The sequence below is a fragment of the Gambusia affinis genome, linkage group LG01 (assembly GCF_019740435.1).
Source record: "Gambusia affinis linkage group LG01, SWU_Gaff_1.0, whole genome shotgun sequence".
NCBI lineage: Eukaryota > Metazoa > Chordata > Actinopteri > Cyprinodontiformes > Poeciliidae > Gambusia > Gambusia affinis.
The window spans coordinates 24,847,322-24,875,102 of NC_057868.1; the positions used below are offsets into that span (position 1 = coordinate 24,847,322).

Sequence of the window (27,781 nt, forward strand, 5' to 3'; positions counted from 1 at the left end):
GACGACATTTTAACACCCCTCCTCCAGAGACGGCAACCAAGCATCCACATGTCAGGGTTCTTTATTTGTATCCAGGGACGAAACAATGCTCATACAGACAAACATATTGGATTAGATGTTTTGTTTTTTATGAGGGTGTAACAGTGAAAACATCAAACTACTGTACAAAATCCAAAGTAAAGGGAGAGTAAAGCTGAAAATGCTTTACACCGACGTTAAAACCTGATGTGTGACAGTTAAACGCAGGCACATCAGAGGACAATATCAATAACCAAAAATAGAGAAGACTGAATTTGAGCACAAAACATGAATCAAGGGCAAAAGTCCACACTGACGTGAATAAAAATGTGGCTCTGAAGTTTCAAGTGAAAGCAACCATACTCCAGGTATGCTGAAAACCCTTCAGGGATCAAATCTAATCTAAGGGACAAACATACAACCCATAACTGTATGGTGACTTTTTACTACATAGATTATACGGCAAACAGTTTATTACAGCTAGAACTTAGGATAAACGTTGCTACAATAAACCGCTGAGAACAGTTTTAAACAGAAAACCTGCTGAAATTTCAATCACAGTCAGTTTGAAGCTCCAACCTTTGAAATACTTTTGATTTCTGGTAGGAAGACAAAACTAGCTGTTTCTACTTACCACAGTACTTTCCCAACATCTTATCAAGTGCAGCACAAAAACAGGCTGCTGCCATTTGTTTAGTTTACACTGAGCCTTGCTCACCATCACTGCCCCCTTCAGTCAGGCTGCAGTAAGACACTTTCCTTATTCACTCAGCTATCCCACCTGTGGAATGGATATCCTCATTAAATAATAAGGTAAAAGAAGTGTATCAATCAGCTTCCTTTAAGTTATTTTTTTCTGTTTTTATTAGTCATACATCTGAAAGATGTCTGTGTAACCAATTTCCCCAACCTGCTGTTTGACCTGGAGTCAGGCTAACAGATACAGATCGTCAAAGGGGCAACAAGCTTGGTGATACAACGTGGACGAGCTGAAGTCACTTTATCCACATAAACTCAATGAACACACACCTAAACTTCGGAGTCATCTTGTTTCCTTCGGCTGGGAACTGTGGGAACCGGGCGTCTCTTCTTTCTGACCGCCGGCTCTGGCTGGCTGGGTTTTTGTCCTCCTCCAGCAGGGATGGGTGGAGCTACAGGGACGGGACGTCGTTTTTTGACGGAGGGGATGCTGTCGGAGCGTTCGCTGAGGATGCCCCTCGCCACGCCCTCCATCTCTGAAATGGGGATATGCATGGCGTCGGCCATCTCCTTCTTAGTTACGGAGACAAAACCAGGATCTTTGGACAAGGAGGCCAGACCGCCCATTTCAAGGGCCTGATGGGGAAAAAAACAAGCGCTGTTGTTTTATTCATATTGGGAAAAATTCAGCTTGTTGTATTTTTTTTTATTTTTATAAAAGTCAAATGTTAAAATGTCAAAGTATTATGAATATTTAAGGGGACACGTCCCTAAATCCATTTGATAGCAACCACAATCTTCAACGTATTTTATTGAGAGCTTATGTTATAAATGAGCATAAACTAGAAAACAGTTGGTAAGTCAAAGGAAACTTTTTTAAATAAAAACGACAAAAAAATGGGGGTTGGAATTGTATTTGTATTTAGGGTTGGAAGGAGGATTGGTCCAACCCTTACTTATACATATTGTTGTGCAAATAACATAGACAATCCAACTCTCTCTCCTGCATATTAGACTTTAGGCTTTGGTTCCTAAACATTTTAAAACCAAACCTAAATCGTGACCAAAAATGTTGATCCGTTACAGAAGTGATAAAGATTAAAGTGAATGAGTTTCCCTCCTCACCTCCTGGACAAGCTGATCGGCTGCAGTCTTTGAGCTCCGACTCCGACTCTCCATCCACTCAGGCTCATAAGGGAACTGCAGAAGACATGTAATCATATATGAAATTTAAACTCCGTTTACATCACAAATGTCACAATATCACGTATGAGTTTAGGAAAAAGATACCTGTGTTTTGTTTGTTTTCACTGTGAAGTTCCAGGAGTGTCTTAGGTCTGAAAAATGAATAAAATGTTGAAAAACAAATTTTTTAGGGTTGATTTGTCATTAGCTATATTTTATCTTTCACATTTATGCATTTACACTTAGATTAAACCACATGGAGGTGAACTCATTCATGAATTATATGACATTTTAAGCCATATATGGCTGTATTTTTTTCAAAGTGTTTCAGAGTAAAGGGGGGCTGGATACAAAATCACTTCCTCCTTTCAGGATTTTATACGGTGTAGGAATCATGTTCCTCCACTTCAAAAGGACGTACTAATTTCTTTTGGTCTGTCATATTTTATTGATGCAACACAATAAAGTGTGTGTTTGCATTGTGACAAAATGGGAAAGAACTCAGGAGCACAGCGCTGTATGTGAAGGCTGTGCAGACACGTCTCTGTCGTACCTGGTTCTTCGTCCTCAGAGGGATTATAGAACTCATCTGGACTGGCTTCTCTGTCAAAGAAAAATCTGAAACATAAACATTAAAAGCAATCAGACAAAAAAAAAACAATCTTTATCACACATATCCAGCAGGATCGGAGCGTGTGTTGCTTTGCTACTCACTCTGCGAAGGCGTTGTTGTTTGTGTTGCTTTTTGGTGCTGTTGTGGGGAAAAAGTCTGCGCCGGGCGCCAGGGCAGAGGAGTTGGGGGGAGACTCAGACTGGCTCTCTGAGAACTGGAGGGGCCGCTGGTGGGTCATCTGGGAGCTCTGAGCGTCGGTGGCCTTGGCAGAGAAGGATTCGACTTGGTTGCCGAACAGGCCGTGAGAACGCTGGAGACACCGATCGCAAAAGCAGGTAAAGTGATGAAATGCAGTTACCACTGATTTACAGAGTGTGAATGCCACAAATATCATATCATCTCAATCAGAAAGATTTCTGGTAACACTTTATTTGAAGGGGTGTGCATAAGACTAACAATACACTGTCAGTGTTGTTTTATGTCATAAACATGAACAAGTTTTCATGAATGTTGTCATTAAGTGTCTCAGTAAATAATGACACTTTCCTTGCAAATATACATTAAAAGTTGCATTAAAAGTGCATTAGAACTTAGCATTACTTGGTAACTATACATTTTTACGCATTATGCATTAAAACTTACATTAAAAGTATAAACTTTGAATTAAAAGTCTCACTATTTACGAATAACGCTTCAAACCAACAGTCAAACATTCACAAAGACTCTTTCATGATCATGACAGGTGTTGTCTTATATTCATGACGTAACAATACACTGACAGTGTAATGTCAGTCTTATGCAGCACAACCCTTCAAATGAAGTGTTCCCGATTTCTTAACTTAAGTCGGAAAATGTAAAAGAGCAACCAACACAGTCATGCAAGATTACATGTTAGCAATCGCTGTGCTCTGTTGGGAAATGGGTCTCCTACCTGATAAATGGTTTCTTCTGCAGCCTCGTCCATCGCTCTGTCCGTTTCTTCCTCATTCTGCAAGTCTCCTGAAATTGCCCTGTGCATCTCTGGAGCTGCTTCTTCCTCTATGCTCCTCAAGCCCGCCTAGAAAATTAACAGAAAGTGGCAAGAAACTGAAAGTAAGATCCTCCCCATGTTTACGAAGATAGTAAGTTAATAAGATCTCTTCAAGCAACCTGAATCTCTGGACCCGAGGCGCTCTTCTTCGATGGACGGTAGCCGTAATACTCCTCCTGGCGTTTCAGGAACTTTCGTAAATGGTCTTGGAGCAGAAATGTTGCGTAGAATTTCCCCACAGTCACCTCGTCATCTGTAGATCACAGATCTGTCTACGTGAGCAGTTGGGGATTTTTTCGTAAAGCACCTATCTGCGTCCACAGACTGACCTCCTATAGGCGGGATGACCTGGTCCAGCAGTTTCATGCTGGTGCGTTTCCAGATTTTCTTTATAATCGCTCTAAGCTCCTCGTTGGCCTGCTCAAAGTTTCCTGTAAAAAGTGTTTGAGAAAGAAAACGCAGTAACGGGTGAAATTTGAAGGAGTGAATTTCTTCTTGTTATGACTTGAACAGCTTTTTGATGTGCCGCACCTTCAGTTTTGATTTTTAGTGCCGTCCTGACCAGAGCGAACAAGGTGGCGTTGAACGTGACGGTGCCATCGCTGTTGAGGGGCATGTTCATCCCAACCAAGCGCTGCAGACAGAAGAACGAGAATCTGTCTTCTTCTGTTTTACATTTTCGTCTACAAGAACGCATCGGGGGGAAAATAATTCACTCTGTTTGGAGCTTCCAGTTATGAATATGAGCAATTCCTTTTCCAGGAAAAAGGAATTGGTTGTTCCTGGAATTGCTTTTTCCTGAAGCAAAAATTTCAAATGTTTAAAAATTTTAATTTGATGCACAGCTTTGACTTTATGTGAAACTCCTTTAATCCACATAGATAGGGGTCAAGTTTGCAGGCACTTTATCTATTTTAAAACCATATTTGATGAGTGAGTAGGGTGCAAACTAGTACCCTGAAAGAAACGTGGATGTTCAAGAACAACCAAACATCAGTTTGAGCCTCCAGTTGATCAAACATTAGTGTCACATTAGTGTCCAGAGTGAAACAATTGTGGTGTGGCCATTTATGCTAAATGTTTGTAGTTTATAATTTCTACCAATTTAGTTTTGCTCTTTGGGGAGTTAGAATATGTTTAAGTAAATTTAGAACCAAAATTTGTAATTAAATTTTATATTTGGAATTGTTCAGATTACGTTGATAATTGTTAGACCCTAACAATTATGGGATTTAATTACTTATTAAATAATTACTTAATTATCTAAGTAATTAAATCCCAGATTTAAGTAATTAATAGTTGTTTGGCAACTGTCTGGTGTAGACAGGAGGTTTTGTAAAATGATTTTTTGCCCACTTTTTCATAAATTCAAACCACTTTTTTATACCTTCAAAGGCTAAATTGAGATTATTTTTCGTTTCGACAAAGTTACAAGACGTTTTTAGTTATTATTTTGTCACTACTTTTACAATAAATATATCAATTGGGAAGTGCGCACAAATCCAAAACCCACCTGTAACCACCCACGGCCTTTATTGGAAATGTTGGTGTTTTGGAACAGAAGGCCGCGACTGAGAGGGTGCCGCCCAAGTGACGCAAGACAAATGTTTCCAGGAGAAATGTGTTGTGATCAAAGGAGATGGGGAACGACTTGTTTCCTTACTTTGACTACAAATGTATTTGGAGAAGTCAAGGAAAGACTTTCAAACTAAGAACACAACTGTTGAGCATGGTGGTGGGTATGGAAGTAAATATGTGCCATCAGAATTTGAATAAAAAATACCTCTGAAATTTGAATGTTGTATATATTTTTAACCTAAAAAATAATTCAATGTCATTATTTTTGCAGTAAAAAAAAATTCGGTGTAATTTTTTTTACATGGTTGCAATTTTCAGTTATTAAAAAAATTCACATTCCTATTTCAAAGTGATCAAATTTTCAATATACATATTTTTCACAGTTTAAATTTTCAGTGTTAAAAAATTCAGTATATAAAAAATTCAACTTTTCAAAATTCAAATGCAATATTTTCGTTGTCCTCCAATTCAACTTGCTCAAATTCGCCGTCTCAAATTCAGCGTCTAAAAATTCGCTGTCTCAAATTCAGCGTCTAAAAATTCGCTGTCTCAAATTCAGCGTCTAAAAATTCGCTGTAAAAATGGCCAAGGTTACTTCAGGTCACAGACATTAGCAATGGATGTCCGATTCCAACATCCACCTAATCACGTGACACAACCGTCATATTGAAGAAATACCAGCATCACCCAGGCTGGCGACCATGGAGGCGAACGCAAACCCAACGGTGAGTTTAATGCTTTCATATTTCTATAGTATATTTTATTTTGTGCATGAAGTTTGATACATTATCTTAAAGCCTGATTTAAAACACGGGTTGGGCCGTTGTTAATCTTACACCGTGTAGTGCCGGCATATTACATCTCGCTACCTCCTAGCACCCCCAGCCCCTCCCCGCTGTCCCACGTCCAATTTCCCCAGTTTTATTTCAAAAAGAAATACCACTTGGGTCAAGTCTAGAATCTTTAAAGAGAACTGATGGGTGGCGACATTCTGGGTTGTTTGTATGTTGTCTTAGGTGAGACTGAGACAGGCAGTCTTAGTAAAGTCGTAATTTTTCAGGAGATGCTACCGCTAATATGGCTTTGTGTGCTTCAAAGAGGGCTGTGAACACTTTCCGACATTAATTATAACCACAACCCCATTCTGATCAGCTACCGTATTGTTCAGGTGACTTCATTACAACATCATCCAAAATACTGCTTCTCTTATCTGACAATTGTTGATATACAATATTAATTTACATTCTTTTTACTTTGCCTAAAATCTCGTTCTGTTATCTAGCAACACTATAAACAACCACCTTTGTTTTTTCAGTTGATTTTAACTCATTTTCAAGAAAATATATGCTTGTAAGTACATCTGTTAACTTATTTTAGATTAAATATCATAATTTAATTTAGATTACTGTGACTTCTCAATGCTGACCTACTGATGTCAAAATACTTTTTTATTTTACTGACAATTTATTAAATGTTTTTTCTTTTTCTCTTTTCAAGGAACATTTGCTGAATCATATTTTTGATAGACTCCGTGATCGTTTGGAGCAGGAAGAAGCAGTTTTATATCTGGGAAGAGTGTGCACAATCAAAGGTTTGTACAAATGACAAGTTTCAATATGTGATGCTTTTGAATGTCTATAGTAACATTAGCTTTGTGTGGTCTTCAATATGATGAGATTTGAAGGGCAGTTTTTAATCGTTTATTACTCCATAATTGAAGGACTGAGCGACTGTGGAGAGATCTGTGGACGGCTGTAACGCATCTATTATGACGTGCTACACTACCTTAAAGAAGAGGGATACCTGGACATTTCAAATGAAGCACTCCTCTTCTGTTGCCATTATGTCTTCCTGCCATGTCTGCAGGATGATCTGGATACTTTCTGCAGTGGCTGGGACAATCACCCACTTGAACTGAAGCAACATGACTCCTAACCTGCTCTGGGTTCTTGGTACACATCATCCAATTCCTGAACCCCACGGTGCCTTGACAGAGGTTATAAAGATTATAACGGAGGCTCAGATGTATTTGCTGAACATTTTATGTTCAGATTTTTATTTAATAACAATAGCTGAATAACGGCAAACGGCTGTTTGTAACCAAGCAACCAAAATCACCAGAAGGCAATCATGTTTTAACAAGATAACTATCACATTTTAATAAGATACATATGACGTTATAACGTGATAGCGCTCAATTTTTTTTCCTGTGACAGCAATACGCTTCCGTGCCAGTTTAAAAATTCACCATTTATGAAATGTAAAGCAAAATGCTGATCATGTTACCACAGAGGTGAATTTTAGTGCTTTTATGGTAGACATGTCAGAGAACAAAAATGTTCTAAATTTGTAATTTGTTTGTTTTTTTTCTTTACTCAAAAGGAACCCATTAGGTACATTTGTACATTGTTGTATTGCTTTTGAATTATAAGAATCAGAAAAAGTTTTGTCTTTTGTTGTTTATTTTCTAATACTTAAAGCATATATGAACTCATCTAAGTACATCCAATAAAATTTTGCATAAAAAACTATTTCAGTTTCATATTTAAAACTGCCTGTACAAACAGTACTGACTCAGAGAAATGAAATATCTACTCTGAACATTGTGTTATTCTAGTTCCTCTAGTTTTGAATTTGACAAAACTAGAGTAATTAGAGTAACAGCAATGTTGTCGCTCTAATGAGTAATACATATGATCATATGTATCGAACTTGTGATCTGACAAAATCAGAAAATTGAATTGATTCTACATTTCAACAAAACTGTTTTGTTTTAACAAACTGATTCACAAACAAAGAACTGCTACAGCTTAAATGTAGATTGTTTTTTATTTATTTTGTTTTAACAGGTCATCACTCAAAGCCAGACTGCATGAGAGAAATGCATGCTACAAACTCCTCACTGAAAGAATTGTAATTCCAGTAGTGACAAGGAATTCTTAGTGTTTTGTAGTTTCCACGAACAATCTCCACAGACAGACTTGCTGGCAGATTTTCCCATCCAGTCCAGAATTTCATCATGTCTCCTCTTCCTCCACTCCGTGGTCTTTCAGTTAGTAAATTAAGTAAGTGGCTTGCAGATTCAACAATAGCATCCTGACTACCCTGTAGTCACAAAATATATAAAAGACAAAGTAGCAGTTGAAAAAGGATTAGTTAAAAAGAAATTTACACTTCATGAGAATGATCACTTTTACTCAGGAAAGCTCTGTGCTGTAGGGTTCCCACCTTTCAGAAATTAAAATAAGGATCTAGCAGATGGAAAGTGTCATTCTATTTCACTAGAGAAACTAAAACTGCAGTACCGTAAGTTTTAAAGAATAAAGAGACAGTATAATTTCTTCAGTTTCCCTCTTAATTTTTTTTTTTAAATTGCTAGTATTCATCCTCACTGACACTGTTCAGCCTGGCATGTGTGTCTTCCCTTTCCTGTATCTTTGCTAGGACATGGTAGAGTATCGGTTGAGGACGTTTTAAAAAGACGCAGGTTGAGAACGGCTCACCACGACTGCTAACCCTCTTTTGCACCCTAGTGTTTCTAGGCAACCGTGACATCATCAATGGTCCAAAGCGTTCTGGGGTCCTTACTAGCTCCCGCCACATTAGCTGAGCTTAACATGTCTTGTGTTTTATTTTTGTAATTATTGTTACACTAAATGTTTATATGCGTGTGATAGGCGTAACTGTCGGACATACAGAAATACCGAACAAATCGCGTCTCGTTACGGGGCGATTCCGTATTTTACGAAAGGGATGGCAATCCTACTGTGCTCTTCTCTCATTAAAATTATAGAAACTATATAAAACACAAATAAATCTACAATTTGTAAGATTAACAACGGCCCAACCCGTGTTTTAAATCAGGCTTTAAGATAATGTATCAAACTTCATGCACAAAATAAAATATACTATAGAAATATGAAAGCATTAAACTCACCGTTGGGTTTGCGTTCGCCTCCATGGTCGCCAGCCTGGGTGATGCTGGTATTTCTTCAATATGACGGTTGTGTCACGTGATTAGGTGGATGTTGGACTCGGACATCCATTGCTAATGTCTGTGACCTGAAGTAACCTTGGCCATTTTTACAGCGAATTTTTAGACGCTGAATTTGAGACAGCGAATTTTTAGACGCTGAATTTGAGACGGCGAATTTGAGCAAGTTGAATTGGAGGACAACGAAAATATTGCATTTGAATTTTGAAAAGTTGAATTTTTTATATGCTGAATTTTTTAACACTGAAAATTTAAACTGTGAAAAATATGTATATTGAAAATTTGATCACTTTGAAATAGGAATGTGAATTTTTTTAATAACTGAAAATTGCAACCATGTAAAAAAAATTACACCGAATTTTTTTTTACTGCAAAAATAATGACATTGAATTATTTTTTAGGTTAAAAATATATACAACATTCAAATTTCAGAGGTATTTTTTATTCAAATTCTGATGGCACATATTTACTTCCATAGGTGGGAGCATCACGATGGCCGATTTGCTACCAGTGGTACTAGTGCATCCGTGCTCATAATAATGAAGACAAAGGTTGGGATTTTCAGCTTCACCTAAAACCTTGATAAAACCAGGTTTTTCAGCAGGATCCCAAAAATAAAGCAAATCTGGTTTTGGCGCGGACAAATGAGGCTAATCATAACCAAGAGGAATTGTTCAAAACCCTTTACCTACACGAGATGTATTGACTATCCTTGAAAGTTGGTACTGTACTAACAAAAAAGAAGTGGTCAAAATATCCAGGTGTAAATATACTAGAAGATTATTAATAGCTTTCCAACATTTCATCAGATATTAGTAGTGTTTCATTTGTGCCTGTTTGCATATTGATCTTGTGGGGTTGACGCACAAACTGCAATAAATTCAAAGTTCTGCTCCTAATTCTTGTTTTCACCAATCATTGACATTATGTATCACGAACCTCAAATAAATGGTTAGGCCTAAACTGTAAACTGTTGCATGTAGCACAGGTTTCTGGATGAGTGTACCTTGCACGCAGCGCGATGAGGACAGAACTTGCCGAAGCCCAGAGGAGGCTGGATCCGTCGCAGCAGCGTCACCACATCCAGATGTTTGATTCTCCCTCTTCAGATAAGAGAGACATTTTATTTCCTACTAATGCATCATTTTTATTTTACATAGATAAATATGCAACGTGAAAGTTTCAATAGTATCCAGACTCACGTGGCCTCGGGGTCGTATTCTGCCCAGATTTTCTTGAACTCGTCCAGATGGTGTGGACCAAGAAGAGACCAATCACGGGTGAGATAGTCAAAGTTGTCCATGATGACAGCAACAAACAGATTGAGGATCTGGATTAGGATGGAAAGCAGGTAACTGTGTCTACAGCCACTTCTACTTTCACTTTTATATTGTGATTTTTGCTTAAGTAAGAATGGTTAAAGAAAGGAGGAGCGTTAAAGATGAAGCTGTTTCTGACCAGGAAGGCACAGAGACAGTAGAAGCTGAGGAAGTAAAAGACAGCAAAGTTGGACCCGCAGGTGTTCTCTTCTCCTGGCAGGAAGTCAGATTTGGGGTCACACTTCTTGCCGTACATCGACGCCATCATGACATCCTGCCAAGCCTCACCAGTCGCACATCTGGATACATAAACACACTTTGAACAGTCAGACATTGGCTCAGGCTTTAAATATCAGAAACACATTTTGGAGAAGGTACCAACCGGAATAACATCAGAACGGCCTGAGGGAATGTCTGGAAGTTGTTGTTGCGGTTGATTTGGGTGCCGTCCACTAAGGCTACCTTTCCAAAGATCTGTAGGTTGTTGCCATGCAAATTAGATCCACATCGTGTTGGCCCCCGTGATCCAGATACATAATAACAACCCACAAAGTTTTGTCTTTAGCAGAATTAACACTGACGGCTGTACCTGCATCCCGATCACAGCATAAATGAAAAAGAGCATCACAATGAGGAGAGCTACATGAGGGAGAGCCTGAAGACAGAAAACAGACGGGTCAGAAAATACTGCGGCAAATGGAAATGAAATGATGATGAGAAAATGAGAGGATGAGAACTAAACCTGGAAAGACTTGATGAAGGTCCAGAGCAGGTTACGGATGCCCTCCGAACGGTTCAGCAGCTTGACTAAACGCATAACACGGAAGAGTCGGAAGAATGTGATGGAGACCGAGGCGTTTTCAGAAGCCTGTGGACAAGAGGACAGCTGCTTCGGAGAGGAAAACCACAAAAAAGTGGCTTTTAAATGAGGAGATACTAACTTACCGCAATTTCTTCCATAGGATCTGTCTCCTGAAAAGAGGAAGTGGTGCATGAATCAGTCCTCATTTAATATGCTTCCCCGCAAAAGTATCCACAACTCTTTAACTTTTTTACACATTGTCCTTCTGTAATAACAAAGTTCAGTGTACTTTTTTGGGGATTTTATCTCTGGCTGTCCTTGTTTAGCCCCAATTCAGAGATATACCCCTGAAGAAAATCCAGGCCAATTAATTATCTTTAAACGTCACTTTATTCATAGGAGTCCCCTTGTTAGGAATTAAATAAAAGTAGTAGTACAGCTGTTCTGTGAAGATCTCAGGTTAAAGCATCCCACAAAACCCTGGTCAGCTGAAAAGTTAAAGTAATGGATGTCCACCTAAACTAACCAGCTGCTCAAAGACAGTGCTAATCAGAGAAGCAGCCAAGAGGCTCATGATAACTCTGGAGGGGCTTCAGAAATCCACAGCTCAGGTGGGGACACTCTGTTGACGTTGGCTAGAGTTGATGACGCAAGTGATACAGGGGAGTTCTGGAAAAAAATAAAAAGACGTGTAGCAGACTGTTAAAAGATTTGAGCCTGAGGTCCACCGTCATCAATCAGCAGGAAAACAACTTAAAATATACAACCAGAGCTACCAGGGGATGGTTTCACTCAAACTATATTCCTACATGAGAGCGACCCAGTCAAAGTCCAGATATAAATCCAAGCAAAAACCAGTAGCAAGTCTAACAAAATGATCTCTGCTCAACCTGACTGAGCTTGAACTGTTGCACAAAAGTTTCCTGATGTGCAAAGCTGCTACAAAATGTGCTTTTAGAACATGCTCTACAATTTTTTTTAATTTTCATTAATGAAAATTGTGTTTCATATTTGTTTTACATTGCAATTGTACCGTACTATGTTTTGATGCGTCTCATGGAATCTTCCTAAAATACACTTGAGCTTTATGGTTGTAGCAAGGCAAATTATGGAAGAGTTCAGTGGTTATGAATATTTTTGCAAGGCTGAGACATCAGTAGCCGGCCTGGTAACTGTAGATTCACAACTTTTAAGGGAGGTAACGTTGTTAATTCACCAACTTTTATTAATATCATATATTGTATTTTGGTGGATTTAAACTTGTAACCCATGCGAAATGAAACAAATCAACACAATTTGCATCAATAAAATAGCATGTTCGTTCTACCAGTCAAGCAGTTATGAGCTCTTAACTTGCTGATGCAAATTGTACAAACTAACTTGCTGCTGAATATTTGAGGCTGAATGAGGTTTGTCTCACATTTACTCTTTTACATCAACAAACGCAACCAAAAGCAGCGACTCGTCAGAGTGAAGAGAGAGTGCGAAGGTGAAAGAGAGAGTAGTGTTTTAGTTGAGAACGCAGCAGAGTGCTCACACAGCAAGGCTCATGCAGCGGTGCAGATATTTACAGCACAGCCATGAAGACAGTACAGTCCTCCACTGGAGATCAGGGCGGCCTGTGGAGGATAGACATATGAGGAGTGAGGAGGATGAAGGACAGAGAGAGGAGTGATGGGGCATGTGGATAGAATGATGAAGAGGAACTGGAGAAATTTGCAAAAAAAAAAAAAAAAAAATGGGGCGGAGGGGAATTTTTGTGGCCAGTTTGTGCATCAAACAAGGACAGCACAGTACAATCATAGTTGGAGGTGCAACAAAAAGACAAAAATTGACACAATTCTGCTGCGACAAAAACATTAAATTAATTAATTTCCTAACTGGAGTTGTGTTCTTTTCAGATGTTCAGAGGACATACACGATGTGCGCAATTTTTAACAAGAGTGAAATGAGTGATAGCAAAAATTATTGTGCCGCTGGGATGGAAGTGAATCAGTACAAAGGAGCTCTAGAAACAAAGCAACGTGATAAAGGCAAAACGTCAAAAAACCTCAGATCAACAAATAAATTTCTCATATCAAACTGTAGGCTGAGAACGCCAGGGACTTCAACAAACAGCACCTGCAACAGCAACCTGAAAAACGTAGAGTTCTTTAAGTTTGCCATGAAATATATGTGCTGGTGTGTCACATATACTCACATCAACTTCACTCAGGATGACGTCAACAACGCTACCGATGACTATTATGAAATCAAAGACGTTCCAGGGATCTCCAAAATAGCCCTGCAGAGAGAGACGAATCATACGGATCAGTACTGGGGATCTCTTTATAAGAACAGGAAACATTAGAGTACTCACCCTCACTTTGAAGGCCATGAGCTTAAGTATCATCTCCACGGTGAAGAGCACAGTGAAGATCAGGTTCAGAGTGTCTGACAGCTTGGTAACATAATTCGACTGGTTGCAGTGCTGTTCAGATGGGAGGAAAACCCCTTAATTTGATTAGAAATTTAATTCAAAAGATCAGATTCTGGAAGATGCAAAACGTGCGACATTTCAAACATTTATGACAGTGTGGCAGAAAGACACATACGGTAAATCTTTTATAGCATATCGTCACCTTCCAAAAGTAATCACCTAAGTCATTTTTTTTCTTTTCCAAAAGTAAATTTGGCAAAGTAGTCACTACCTCTTTCTTGCTAAAAGATGAATCAGAACCCCCGCCCCCAAAAAAACAACTTTCAGCAAAAAATTACTTAGGCCATTTTTTAGGGAGGTCACAATATTATTGCTGCGGGAGAACAACTAGATTTGGAGTCTGGGTTTCTCTCTCTGCTCTTTGGTCCTGCTCTGCATCTATGAAGCCTCCAATGAAACTCCTCTGCAAGCTGGGGTCAAAGTTCAGATATTTTTTGAGATCCTAACAAGACGCTCTCAGCTGTAAAAACAATATATTTTTGCCACTGTCCAAAAGTAAAATAAAGTAAGAGAGAAAATCCTTCCAGTTACAAAGCATCCAAAACTGGAGGAAATAATTGTCAGAACATGCAACGAAAAAAATGGGGAACAAAAACCGAAGTCAATAAAAAGAACAAATCTGAACAAACGCAACAAAGCTACTAAAACATGAGTGCCACAATTGAAGATTTCAATGCGATATATTGCGCAGGTTTTAGGCCTATATTGTTGTCAAATCGAGCAAAATCTACAATTTGCAATAATATCGAGCAGTATTTTGAATGACATTGTGGGTGTTTAAGTTTGGGCAGAACAGAAGCTAATTAAAAACCAAGCTCTGCGAATCTGGGACACAAAGACCATGTGAAACACTCCAACTCACCTGCATCCCTAAGCACAATGTGTTCAGCATAATTAGGAAGAACATGAGGTACTCAAAGTAGCAGGAGGTGACGATGTACCACACTCTGTATTGGTAAGGGTTTTTTGGGATGTAGCACCGAAGTGGGCGAGCCTTCAGAGCGTACTGCACACACTGACGCTGAGGGGGGACAGGACAGACAGGAAGTGAGTGTCGAAGATTAAATAATCTGTGAGTCCACGCCTGAGTTACAGATTACAACCACCAGTTTATAGCCATCTTACTTGAATTTTATACAAAACACCAACACAAAGTGGTGCATAATTGTGATGTGGAAGACAAATGATACATGAATACCAAGATTTTTGACAAATAAAAATCTGAAAAGTGTGCAGTGCATTTGATATTCAGTCCCATTTATTCCAATACCCCTAAAAAAATCCAGTTTAATCAACTGCCTTCAGAAGTCAGCCCACCTGTGTGTAATTTATCCAAGTATAAATGTGGAACAAAAAAGTTGAAAAAGAAAGCTAAAGGACAGAAGAAATGTTCAGTTTCCAATTGATAATGGAAACTGCATTCTTTTCGGATGCAGCAAAAAGAAAGGAAGTCCTCTGATAAGATGAGATAAAAAGTAGCTATTTGTTGAACTTTCAAACTGCTATCTCATGTCTTTTGTGATGTTCTGTCAGATAAAATTCCAGTACTTATGCAAGGCATTGTCATCTTTCTGATTCTGTAGAACCAACAAAAAAAAACCCACTCAGAACAGCAAACCTGGTTCTTGTCGAGCTCGCAGTTCTTGTACTCCTGCTCTCCCTGCTCCTGAAAGGTGACGATGACAAAGCCCACAAAGATGTTCATCATGAAGAAGGCGATGAGAATGATGTAGATAATGAAGAAGATGGACACGTCCACACGGTTGTTATAGACTGGACCCATGTCTTCTTCTGCTGAGTCTATGGCTCTATAAAGAAGCCTAATAACGAAGAAAAGGAACGGGACAAAGATAAGAGACAGTCAGTTAATTTAATTCCCTGACCAACAAATCACCAAAACAATGACTCGGTTTTTTAAATCAAAATATATCCCGAGCTCACTTGGGCCAGCCCTCAAACGTTGAGACGGTGAACAGAGCCAGCATCCCGTTGAGCACGTTGTCAAAGTTAAAGTCATTGTTTATCCACTGCCTTTTCGCCAGAACTGTGTCTTGCAGGGAGTTTTCCATATGCTTTATGTAATATCCCCTATGAACGTGCAAAGAGAGTGGTAACATTACAGCTCTGATAAATCAAGTCTATGGTAAGTCGGTGTTTGCCTTACTGGCAGTCCTCTGCCGTCACTTTGGTCGGGTCTGTGCAGCTGTAGAATTTGCCCTGGGAGAGAAGAGATGAGCAACTAATTTAATCTTCAAGATGCGAGGCTTTCATGGTGCTGTAGACCGATTTAGAAATGTGGCCTTTGCTGAAGCTTACCAAGTAAGCACTATTTTAAAATAAGTTACCTTGAAGAGCTGCACTCCAATGCAGGCAAACATGAAATTCAGCAGCATGGTGACCAGGACAATGTTGCCGATTGTCTTGATGGCCACAAACACACATTGGACCACATGCTGTGAAAAAAGAAGAAGGGGCAAAAACAATAAATCCTGAGAACAGCTAAAAGTAAAATGACAGTAAAAAAGTTAATTAACTTTATAGAGAAGATGCTATATGCTGGGTTTGTCTATTGCTTTAAAGAAAATGCTGATTGTTTTCTTGGCAAAATAAAACCCATACCCAACATAACAAACTGTTGTGTGACTGTTTTTTTGGCAATATAGAAAAGAATACAGTAAGCATAAACTCTCAAGCTCTCAAAAGTAATTTTGTCCCAGTTTCATGAAAAAATAAATTTTGGCTAAAAAAAACACAAACAAATGGAAACTAATGGAATCAGTATCGAGCCAACAGTTGCAACCATGGGTATTGTTTGTGAGCATAAAGTTGGATGATGTTTTTGCTTTTTGTGACGTCCCAGTCATTACTAAACATTTGCTGCAGTAAACCACTCTCTCAAAATCTTTCTCCTGCATATTGTGTCACAGTTATTAGCAACAGCTGAAACTGTTTCCTGTGCATGAGCGGAAATATTGATTATAAATCGTTTATTTGATTTCCCTTTAAAAGACTACTTGTGGTGGCGTGCTGTGGTGGCGTAGGGGATAGCGCGACCCACATTTGGAGGCCTTCAGTCCTCGATGTGGCGGTCGTGGGTTCGAGACCCGACCGACGTTTGCTGCATATCTTTTCCCCTTTCCTGTCAGCCTACTTTCGAATAAGGGACACTAGAGCCCACAAAAGATCCCCTGGAGGGGAAAAAAAAAAGACTACTTATGTGACTTTTTGTGAAAAGATGACATGTTGAGAAAACTAACTGGAGTTGGATTTTTTTTAGTAAAATTTATTGTTCACTCTTAAGGAAGAGTGAACAATAAATTTATTTTTCATAAAAATGTGACTTTTAGCTGCTTCCATTTACTACTGCTGTGTTTTGCACAGCAATGGCATGGCTCACTTATATTAAATGTTCTGGTGACACATTCATTGGGTGAAAAAGGAGCGTTGTTGCCTCATACGCATTAGAGAAACACATTTGGTGCAGCTGAATGCTGCAATAATTTAAGCTTTTTTGTCACAAGCAGTGTAAATGGTTCTAAGATCTCTGGATAGTTTAAGTTGTAAAATTGATGATGTATTTGTTTTCCATCACTCAAGTCCTCTTACTGTTCTATGTTCTCTTATATTCATCTCATGAAACTTCAGAAAAGTCTTGAATGACAGAAAACTACCAAAAGGTGCATGTTTTCTGAGATATTGAAGTTATTTCGCTTTCAGTGGATCATTGTTACCTTTAAGTGTCACTACTTTATTTACCTTTAAACCTTTTGCTCTGTTGATGGCTCTGAGTGGCCTCAGCACCCTCAACACCCTGAGAATCTTCACCACAGAGATGGCGCTGGATCTGCAAACGACACACAATTAAGAACTTTAATTCTTAATTGTGTGTTTACCAGAACCACTGTTCTGGTTTTAGGATTATAAACGGCTGTAAGGAGTCCCTTAGTTTCTCTTCCTAACTGAGTGATTGTTAAATGTAAACTCACTCCATTCCCATAGACAGGAGTGACACTGTGACCACAATCAGATCCAGGATGTTGAACGAGTTCCGACAAAAAGAGCCTTCGTGCATGAACGCGCCATACACAGTCATCTGCCACAGAGAACAGCGCAGTTACACACAGCAGTGCTGAATCATATTTGCATGTATTTACACTTAAAAAACAAACATTGTGCCTATTTTAGACAATTTTCCTCCTTAGGGATAATTATTGGCTATTACTGTAATCTCTGGATCAATTTTACATTGCATCTGACCGAAATGTAAAATATTGTTACGTTAGCTTTTTTAAATAAGACAGTGGCTCACTTGTGTTAATGATTTTATATGATAGATTAAATCTTGAATCTACCTTCAGCACAATCTCAATGGTGAAAACAGTTGTGAAGACAATATCAGCGTAGGCTAAGATCTGAGAAAAAGCATAAAGAATAACAGCTGTCAGTCATTTGTTATCCTGTAGCTACGGTCCAGCACTTTGCATTACGCCTGCATGCCACCTGGTTTCTGTAGGATTTTGGATCGATGGGATCTTCAGCTGCCAGCGAGATGGACGAGAGCAGGATGAAGAGGAGGATGAGGTTGGTGAAGGACGAAGCATTGATAATCTTGTAACACAGTTTACGGAACCTGGATACCAAGTAGAAAATTAAGGATATCGAACTGCAAAATTTAACGGAATGCTATGTGAATCTTAGGAGCAGGTTGAATCATCATACTTGTTCTGAGGTCCAAATATAAAAAAGGAGCTAGCTTCTGGCAAAGGAACGGCTTCTTCCTTGAGCTGCAGATCGGCCATTGGTCGGGGTCGAGGACTGATTGGGATTTCAGGTTCTTCCTCTTCGTCATCACCTACAACATATTTATGTAGCAGCTGAAACTTTAGGAAGTTCATTTGTACAGCGTTCAAGGCAAAGTGCTAAGCTTGTGAGGCAGGAAAACAACATTTTCTAAAAATGTTTTTACACTACCTGACGCTCTCTTAAAATAGCTTATAATCTTATGTCAAAACAGATTAAACAAGCTAGCGCTAATGTATAGCTGGTCAGCAAAATGTGCCGCATTAAAACTGTCAGCAGGAGCAAGATGTGCTAGTTATCCCTGTATTGGAGCAGCACAGTAAGGCTGGATCAGATAGACCATGCAAGATTAATGAAATTATTATTTTAATGAAGTATCGGACCTCATCTATACATGTAATCAGTATCAGTGGCTAAAAATCTTTACCATGACCTCCCAAACATTGTATCACCAGAAAACAGGAAATAGCTGGGGTAGCTAAGCTTATAGTTCAACTAAGAGCTGCGATAATAAACATATGTAAATTTCTCCCATCAGCATTCCAGATTGTAATACAACCGGAAAAAGTTTTGAGTCAAAAAGAATCCTTTCCATCTTACCTGGGAAATCAGCAGGTGGAAAGGGATCCTTCACTTCATTGACATTTGACTCAAATTCATCAATTTTGAGCTGAGAAAAAAAAAAAGATAAATGTTAACTAAATATATTTGTACTCCCTACTGTGTAATATGACACCAGAGAGAATACAAACTTTGGCTGTAGTGGGCATTCCCTCCATTTTGGCCCTCTGCTCAGCCAGTTTCTTTGCTATCCTCTCCCTCTCCTCATCAGTCTTTTCAGGCATTTTGGACCTACGGGACAAAATGAAAGGCAAAGTTAATAAGCTATAGCAATGTGCAGACACAACTCTGTCCCAGTTTTTTATGGCTCCAATCTATTGATGTTATTCACCTTAGCAGCTTCTTTCTCATCTTCTCTTCTGCCTTTTCCTTCTGAGCCGAAGTCAGACTCTCAGCCTCTGCCAGGTTGTCCACCGCAATGGCCAAGAATACATTGAGGAGGATATCTGGTCGCAACAAGCTCAGGAAAACAAATGAAAAAAAAAACCCTTAATTGGTGTAATTTGATGTTTTAAGATTAAGATAATATTATTGTGTGACATGAAGGATACAGTTTCCACAGACGAAAAGGATAATGAAATAAATGGAAACTAGAATCCCAGGAATCTCAGGCCCTCCATATGCCATTATACCATTGTACATGATGTTGGTCCATTCCTCTCCTGTAAGGATCTATAAAAAAAAATAAAAATAAATGTCTTCATGTTGCATTGGAGATGCTTTAAATAATGACATCCTAATGAGCCTTACCTGAAATACACTAATCAAGGCCTGAGGAAAGTTGTCAAAGTTACTGCGCCTGGGACGGTTGTAATCAAAGTTGAACTTCCCTCCAAACACCTGCATTCCCAGGAGTGAGAAGATGACAATAAAGAGGAAGAGGAGGAGGAGCAGAGAAGCAATGGAGCGAACGGAGTTGAGGAGGGAGGCCACCAGGTTACTTAGTGAGGTCCAGTACCTACAACAGCAGTTTAGAGATGGCAGAGTACGGTTCCAACCTGCAGGGCAGTGGCGTTAGAAGAAGATAGACCTACTTTGTGACTTTGAAAATCCTCAGTAGCCGAATACACCTGAGCACGGAGAAACCCAGGGGAGCCACGGCTCCTGCAGACAACATGATCATCTCCAGAATACCACAGAGCACGACGAAGAAGTCGAAACGGTTAAACAGCGACATGAAGTAGGCTCTGGGTCCCAGAGCGTACATCTTCACCAGCATCTCAAAGACAAACAGCACCAGCAGGATTCGGCTCACTACATCTGATAAAAGAAGAGAGAAAGACTTTAAGACCGAGATGTTTGCAATAAATCTGAAGAAAACACAAAATGAATTACTAACCTTGCAGAGACATCAGGGAGTCAGGCTGTTGGTGGTATTCTGTGGCTATGGTCAGCGTGTTGAGGAATACGAGGAACATCACAGCCCAATAAAAGCTCTTGGTTTTCACGTAAATCAGACACTTCATCCTGAAGAAACGATTCCAGCGAAGGCCCAGCCGGCTAGACATGAAAATAATCCGTCATCACTGCCAAACAGCCATAAAAACACCATGCCAGTGGTGGTACATTTACAAAGTTAGAGGCTCACTAATAGTAGATGATACGACTCTTTCCTTCCAAGTCATACAGGCTGTCTGCGTCAGGGTCTCCATTGGTAAGAGGCAGAAGGCCTGAAAAATAGTCACAAGTTTGAAGAGTCACAAAACAGCAAACTTTTGAGACTTCATATGATAAATCAAGGCAAAGCAGCACATCACAATGAAGTGAAGGGAAGTTTTCAGAAATATTTAGAAATTAAAATCTGAAAGATTTGGCATGGATTACTGCCAAACCTTCAGTGGAGCTGTGCCTGGTTTCTCCCAAACATGAGTTTTCATATTTGTGAAGACATCATTACTTCTTTTCAGTTATAAACTACTTTTTATTATATTTTACTGAGAGCTTATGTAACTACACAAGCTCCTTGTAAAATACATTAAACCCTGGATGTACATACCGGTAACTAAATTTGGAAAGACATATTCTGAAAGGCACTCTCCGTGGTTCAGAGAGCTCACCTTTGCCTTCTCTGTCAGCATCAAGGACTTCAGCATGAGTGATCCACTCCATGTAACCATGGAGGTCTTCATCCAGCTGCTGACGCTCCCTCAACTTCTGATACTCTCCTCGTGACCTGGCCTTCTCTCGCTCTTTGGTAAACTCTCTGAGTAGTAAAGGGGTAAAGAAAGTGTTAATTTATCTGATGAAGCAGGACAAGCACAAGTGTGAGTAGAAATAACACAACAGCTGCCTTACCCACTAAGAACACCCAGGACAAGATTAAGCACAAAGAAGGAGCCCAGCAAGATGAGAGGAACGAAATAGAGCCAGGGCCATTCGTTTCCGATAGCATCATTCACCTGAGAGACAACTCAAGACCGTCAGTCAACATAGACCGGTCACAACTCATATAACACGCGAAGTCATGAATGCCGCTGTAGGTTACTGACCCAGTAAAGGACTTTGGTCCATCCCTCCATGGTGATGCACTGGTAAACTGTCAGCATTGCAAAGCCAATATTATCGAAGTGAGTGATGCCGTTGTTGGGACCTTCCCAGTTAGGTCTGCACTCTGAACCATTGATTATGCAGCGGCGTCCGTATCCAGCCTGAGCACACGGAGCAGGCAGCTCATTTTCTGCTGTTGCGTAGATGTCTGTGGATGAAAGAAAGAGCCATCAGTATGGGAAGCTGATGTCGGGACTTGTGGGTAATGTGGCTAAATGTGTCCTTCGTTGAATACTTGTGCCGGTGTAGTAGCAGGTCTTATGCATTTTGCATTTGAACAACTCCAGTCCCATAATGGCGTAGATGGTGACCAGTAAGAACACCAGCAGGGCAATGTGCAGCAGAGGCAGCATGGCTTTGAGGATGGAGTTCATCACCACCTGAAGGCCTGAGAGTGAAAGTATAACCAAACAAGAGATCAGTGAAGTGTCCGGAAACAGAGCCAACATTTATTTATTACCAGTACTCCAAAGTAAAACTGGGCAATATATTTGTTTGCACTCATCATCACATTATCAGTATTTACAATATTGCAATTGCAAATTATTGCTTGAATGTAGGGCTGCACAGTGGTGCAGTTGGTAGCACTGTTGCCTTGCAGCAAGAAGTTTTTCTGAACGGTTTTTCTATTGTGATTCAAAACATAAACGTCCAGAATCAGCCGATAGAACACGTCTTTGTACTGTCTGTAACTTAATGTCTGCTGCAGCTCCACTGAGACACACGACTGCAATTTGCGCAACCAATTTTCTCATAGCTGCAGCTCAATGTCAGGTGTACAGCTGGCAAAGCTGCATAGAAAGTTGTGCATGATATTTTGTTGATCTCACAAATATGTCTCACAGTGAAAGAGAGACGTTTGGCTGCTACTGCTTATTGTGTGTTTATGTCATTTGAGATGCTCTGCAATCTGCTCGGATTCCCTACGCTGTCTAGGGAGAGCTGTGCTGCAAACAAATGAAACACTAATCCTGAATACTTGTGCCAATGTGGTGACACTGGCACAAATATTCAGTAGCTTTTAAATAGGTTTAAAGTAGCAAGACTTTTTAAAGAAAGTGCTAATTTTATTTAACAGGAGAACAACGTTTGCTGTAGGGTTTGTCTGCACACAATTAACTTGAACCACATTGAAATTATCGACTGAATTATCTAAATGAGTGATAAAGCGGAACCAGGTTATTCAAGCACTTCTGCAAATCTCTCTCAAGAGTGTCAGATGTTTAATTGAAACTACATATAGCCCACTGTCTATAAAAACAGTGGGCAGACACTGAACCTTCTCATGCTTGAGATTACTTTAGGATTACTGGTGGTCTTCTATTTTCTATTGCCAGAATAATGAGAGGGGCACTTTCTAAAAAAATAAAAATAAATATGACTCCTTTCAAATTTAGAAGCATCCATATATTTTGTTAGAATTCAAGAACTTGGGCCCATTCCTCCTAACTGATAACTGAATCAGGTTTGTAGGTATCTTTGCTCTCGCACACTTTTCCACCTCTGTTCGTTAATGAGCAAAACTGGCCTGCATCTTCACAAGATTTTTCTATATTTCTTCTTAGATAACAAAATTTTGCACCAAAACACACCGATGTTTGAGACAGAAAACCTATCTCCTTCTACAACAGCATGACAGCTGGGGATTCAATTGGTTTTTTTTTAACCTGACAAAAAAAACATGAAAAGTTAAAACATCATCATTTGGGCGTTCCAAAATAATTTAAAGGCATATTGGTGTGCGCAAACTTATAAATTTGAAAAAAAAAAAATTACTTACTACTCTGATATCATCTCAGAAATGTTGGGAATGATAATGATTTTGCAAATCCTAGCTGAGCAAAAACAGGAAACAGTGAAAACATACATTGTATGCATCGTAAACATGCAGTTTCTTACTAGGTACGCCTGAAACAAGTCGAAGGGGCCGCAGTACTCTGAACGCTCTCAGTGCCTTCATGTCAAACCCCCCACCCTTTTCCTTCTCCACTCCTGCGATCATGTTTATGGTATCCAAGCCAAAGGTGAAGAGTCTGCAGGAGAAGATAACAAAAACCATAAACATCTAAAACATCCAGTCTTTTATATTGGAACAAAATAAGCATCACAAAGACAGATAAATATTTTTACCTTTAACTTCCTATGTAAAAGTAAGGGGACAGGCTCTTTGGCAAAAGACATATCAAGCTGCTGCACAGAGCTCGTCTTACCCCATGAAAACGATGACAAAGTCCAATATGTTCCAACAGTTCCTTAAATAGGCCCCTTCATGGAACACCAGCCCATACGCTATGATCTTCATGAAGCACTCGAACGTGAAGATGATAAGGAAGATGTACTCCAGACTTTCCTGCAATAAGACAAAAGAAATCAGACAATTTGAAACGGTTTAATTATCACATAAATTTCTCTTAGTATCATATCAAAGACTCAGAACTTAAAACCTAAAAAAGACACTTGTATTTGTTGTCATGTCTTAAGATTTTATCTGAGTTTTCCCCTAAAATAAAATTCTGTGTTTTTTAGCCTGTACACACATTTAACTATGGGCTGGTGTAAACCGAAGACAGGAGGTGATTTATGACATTTAACATACAGAACAGAGCAGCTTGGTTTTCCTCAAGTATCATGACTTCATAAAAAAAAGAAAATCAGGCTTCATAAAACAAGGATATATTTGATTTGTGGTGTAAATCCCCCATGGTTTGTCAGATTCAGGCATCATCGCCGAGCTGCGACTCGGCAGAAACAAAACATTTAGTAACATTCTTGTGCCAAATTCCTAAACGTCACGCATTTTCTAAACGTGGTCAGCTGAACATCTGCGTTTGTTTCAGTGCTGCGACTTTTTAGTGTTTCTGTGTTGGGTTACGTGAGAAAACATTTCTGGACTCGTTCTGACTCGACCTACTTCTGACAGCAGCGGGGGGGTGAATCATATCTTCTTACTTTTCTCCCGTCTAAAGAATGACGGTGAGGAGTAGGAAAGCTTTGGCAGGAGGCAGGTCACAGCAAGGCAGGCAAAGAAACAGGATTGGACTAAAAATAGGTAAAATGACTGTATGTCAACAAGACTGACGTGTTTATGAAGAATGTATTCATCTAATGTAGGAAGGCAGGTGTCAGATGCCATCTACTTCATATAAGCACAATGCAAGTCTCAAAGACAGAGTCCAGATAAAACTGTGCTTAAAAAAAATCAAAACAATAACAATTCAAAAAATTTTTTAAACATATTCAACATATGTGTTCAATTTGCACAAGGAGAACATGCAAACTCCATGCAGAAAGACCCCAGGCCTGGTATATATATATATATATATATATATATATATATATATATATATATATATATATATATATATATATATATATATATATATATATATATAATTTTTTACATATTTGTTAAAACTGTCACTATGTCATGACAGCATAACATGAGATAATCTGTGAAAAAAAAATGAGCTCATTTGCCTCTATCCTGTGGTCCTACTGCCATTTGCAGAAATACACCAACCAATCACAGCCAGGGGGGAAATCATTTTGCTGTCAATCACACTTGTGTACATGCTGCTGAATGTGCTAATGGCAGAGAAACAAACTCCATTAAAATTTCAGAAAAACTGTTTATCTGCCGTCATCTAACTAGCCTGCGCATTCACTGCAGGCTCCACTGTGGGGAAGTAGGAGTTCCCTAGGAGAGAGCCAGGGGGCGAGTTTGAGCAGCGTGTACCTGAGTGTGATTGACAGTGCAAAGAGGTGGGCGCAGAGGAGCTCAATATTTTTCACAGATTATCTGTCTCAAACTATACTGTTGTTAAAGACTGAAAAGCAGTCTTTTGGTTTAGGCTGCATTGAAAACATGCACACTTTATTCTTGTAAACTGTCAAAATATGTGTGGTTTCTGATCACCACTTTTCTTGGTATGCTTTTGCACTGACTGCTTCACAAGTCAGTGATCAAAAATACAAATAATAAGATCATGCAAGGATGAACAAAGAGCTTCTCATTGACCCTGGACAAACGCAGATGGGACGCCAAATAAAGAACTGAATTGTATCTGGTAGCTTTAGAAATGGGTCTTGGCTCTTGCACCAAAGAGCCGCTGAAGCTCTTAGCCATTTAGCATCTTACTCTCCAGCAAATCAACACACAACTATAGCAATCTGATTCACCAGGCAGCAAAGTCATTGACTTGGCAGAAACACAAGGTCCAAGTATAACTAAAACCCTGGCAAATGTTCTTGGCTTGTTCCTCGTTTAAAGGTTCTTTGTTCTGCTTACCAAGTTCGCGTTGGTGTTGTTGCTGTCTTCTTCAGGCATGGGCAGGAACACAGCCAGAGCCACACAGTTGGCAAAGATGGTTAACAGGATGATGATTTCAAAGGTTCTGGGTGAGGAAGGCTCAGGATCATAACAATGAGTTTAAAGACAACTTTCTTTATGTGTGAGTAATGGTCTGGTTTTTTGTGTCACATCTATATAGTGTTACAAAGCATATCAAACAGATGAGATGCAGTGATCTCTGGTCTTAAATCTTCTCTGGCATAGCTGTTGGGAGTGAATGTAATCCTGTCTGGTGTGATGCTTCATTCTCATCCATAGGGGGCTCTACGACAAAATTCCCCTGCCAGGTCAGCATCATGTCTTTCTGTGATGTGGAGGAACAGCTGCAGAGCCCAAGAATATGACAGGCCATTTAAACCGGGGCCTGTTCGTCAGGGAAAAAATGTTTTGAGTCAGACTGTAAGACGTTTATTTCTGCACAAGTCAGTGTATATGAAAGCTAAATGCTTTGTTCTGATCAATTTGCCCCTTTTATAGAATCTGTCCTCTTGCATTACGTTCAACAGTAAACAGCCGACCATAAACGAGGCATGTAAAAGGTTTATTTTATAGCATTCCTATAATATTCCCAATCTTATGAACTGCAGTCATGTTCAACAAACCAGAATATACGCTACAATGGCTCTCGCCTGTCAGATTAAAAGTATTTTTTTGAAAATAACTTTTAAACAAGTATTTAACACACTTATAATTAAGCCCACATTTCTGTTAAAAAGTGTGCTTTTATTGATCTGATGTGATATTCTAATTTGAGATATTTCTTTTCTGGTGTAAAATAAATATCTTCTGCCATAAAACCAGTGCCACCATCACATAAACAATGATATTTTGCTGTTATTCTGAATGAAAATGTATAAAATCAAAGCTGAATGCAGGAAACTCCCAACAGGAGTTATAAATCATCATCCTGACAGTCAGCAGCCTGCGTTTGGTTCCCAAATCTCACCAGACTTTTTGTATTTCAGTAATTTTTCCACATAAACCAGCAGAATTGAAGGCATTCAGCTCATTAATTAGGAAGCTGATTGCTTTTATGTGCCAGATGGGGACAGATTGGGATGAATTGGCTCTAACAGAAAATCAAGAGGCTTACAAATATTGAACCACGGTCGTTACAGAAATCTTCATAATATAGTGATCACCTGATTACAGATTTAAAAGTAACTTGATTCAATCCCCTGGTGGAAATGTGACGCGATAACTGTACAACCTAATGAATGCGTTTAGTGCTTTATATTTCAGTCTATAAAGGATACTTCCACTCCACAATTTTGGTGCAGGCCTTTCGGAAAGGGTTTTTGAGGGTGAAGAGGAAGAGGGTCCTGGCAGGTCGAGGGTTGCCACCTGTGGCCTGAAGTCGCTTCAGCTTCTCTCTCTGCTTCTTCTTTAGTTCCTCCTCGTTCATGATGACCGGCTTGGCCGCATCCGCGTTGGTCGCCATCCTGACGGCTTCGCCTTACACAACCTTTCCACAAAATCCACAAAAATAAAATCAGGGGTTGATGTAAAATTCCAAACTCTGGTTCAGCGCAGATCTTCCTCAGTGAAGGCCTCCAGAATAGCCTTTTGTGTGCGTGGTTTCCCCCCCAGCTGCCGCCTTCTTCTCTCCCCTCTAACTCCCGTCTCAGAGCCACCGACTTCTCCTCCAAGCCGAGGGCCCCGGACAGAAAAAGCTCACCTCAGTGGAGAAAAATAAAAGAGGCCCAGACTGGCTGGAGGAGCAGTTGGCCGTGCAGCATGTTTAA

General features: G+C 39.5%; 1 protein-coding gene across 1 annotated transcript; it reads right to left on the reverse strand.

Moving 5' to 3' along the window:
* Positions 1 to 43: 43 nt before the first annotated feature.
* LOC122836924 (dihydropyridine-sensitive L-type skeletal muscle calcium channel subunit alpha-1-like) lies at positions 44 to 27,763 on the reverse strand. The gene is made up of 45 exons (XM_044126911.1): positions 27,293 to 27,763; positions 25,974 to 26,079; positions 23,896 to 24,035; positions 23,585 to 23,718; positions 21,921 to 22,073; positions 21,628 to 21,833; positions 21,434 to 21,537; positions 21,196 to 21,341; positions 20,727 to 20,808; positions 20,478 to 20,638; positions 20,173 to 20,398; positions 19,889 to 20,096; positions 19,690 to 19,810; positions 19,470 to 19,584; positions 19,270 to 19,369; positions 19,118 to 19,187; positions 18,437 to 18,569; positions 18,218 to 18,347; positions 18,070 to 18,129; positions 17,704 to 17,810; positions 17,474 to 17,561; positions 16,063 to 16,170; positions 15,882 to 15,934; positions 15,659 to 15,805; positions 15,336 to 15,537; positions 14,580 to 14,738; positions 13,598 to 13,708; positions 13,439 to 13,522; positions 12,810 to 12,857; positions 11,382 to 11,408; positions 11,179 to 11,304; positions 11,026 to 11,091; positions 10,819 to 10,910; positions 10,576 to 10,735; positions 10,320 to 10,447; positions 10,124 to 10,220; positions 4,077 to 4,179; positions 3,875 to 3,976; positions 3,665 to 3,798; positions 3,447 to 3,572; positions 2,617 to 2,825; positions 2,456 to 2,520; positions 2,008 to 2,054; positions 1,843 to 1,917; positions 44 to 1,353 (listed from the first exon to the last, which is right to left on the reverse strand). The coding sequence occupies exons 1-45, from the start codon at positions 27,475 to 27,477 to the stop codon at positions 1,048 to 1,050; spliced, it is 5,550 nt and encodes a 1,849-aa protein (XP_043982846.1). The 5' UTR covers positions 27,478 to 27,763; the 3' UTR covers positions 44 to 1,047.
* Positions 27,764 to 27,781: the final 18 nt, after the last annotated feature.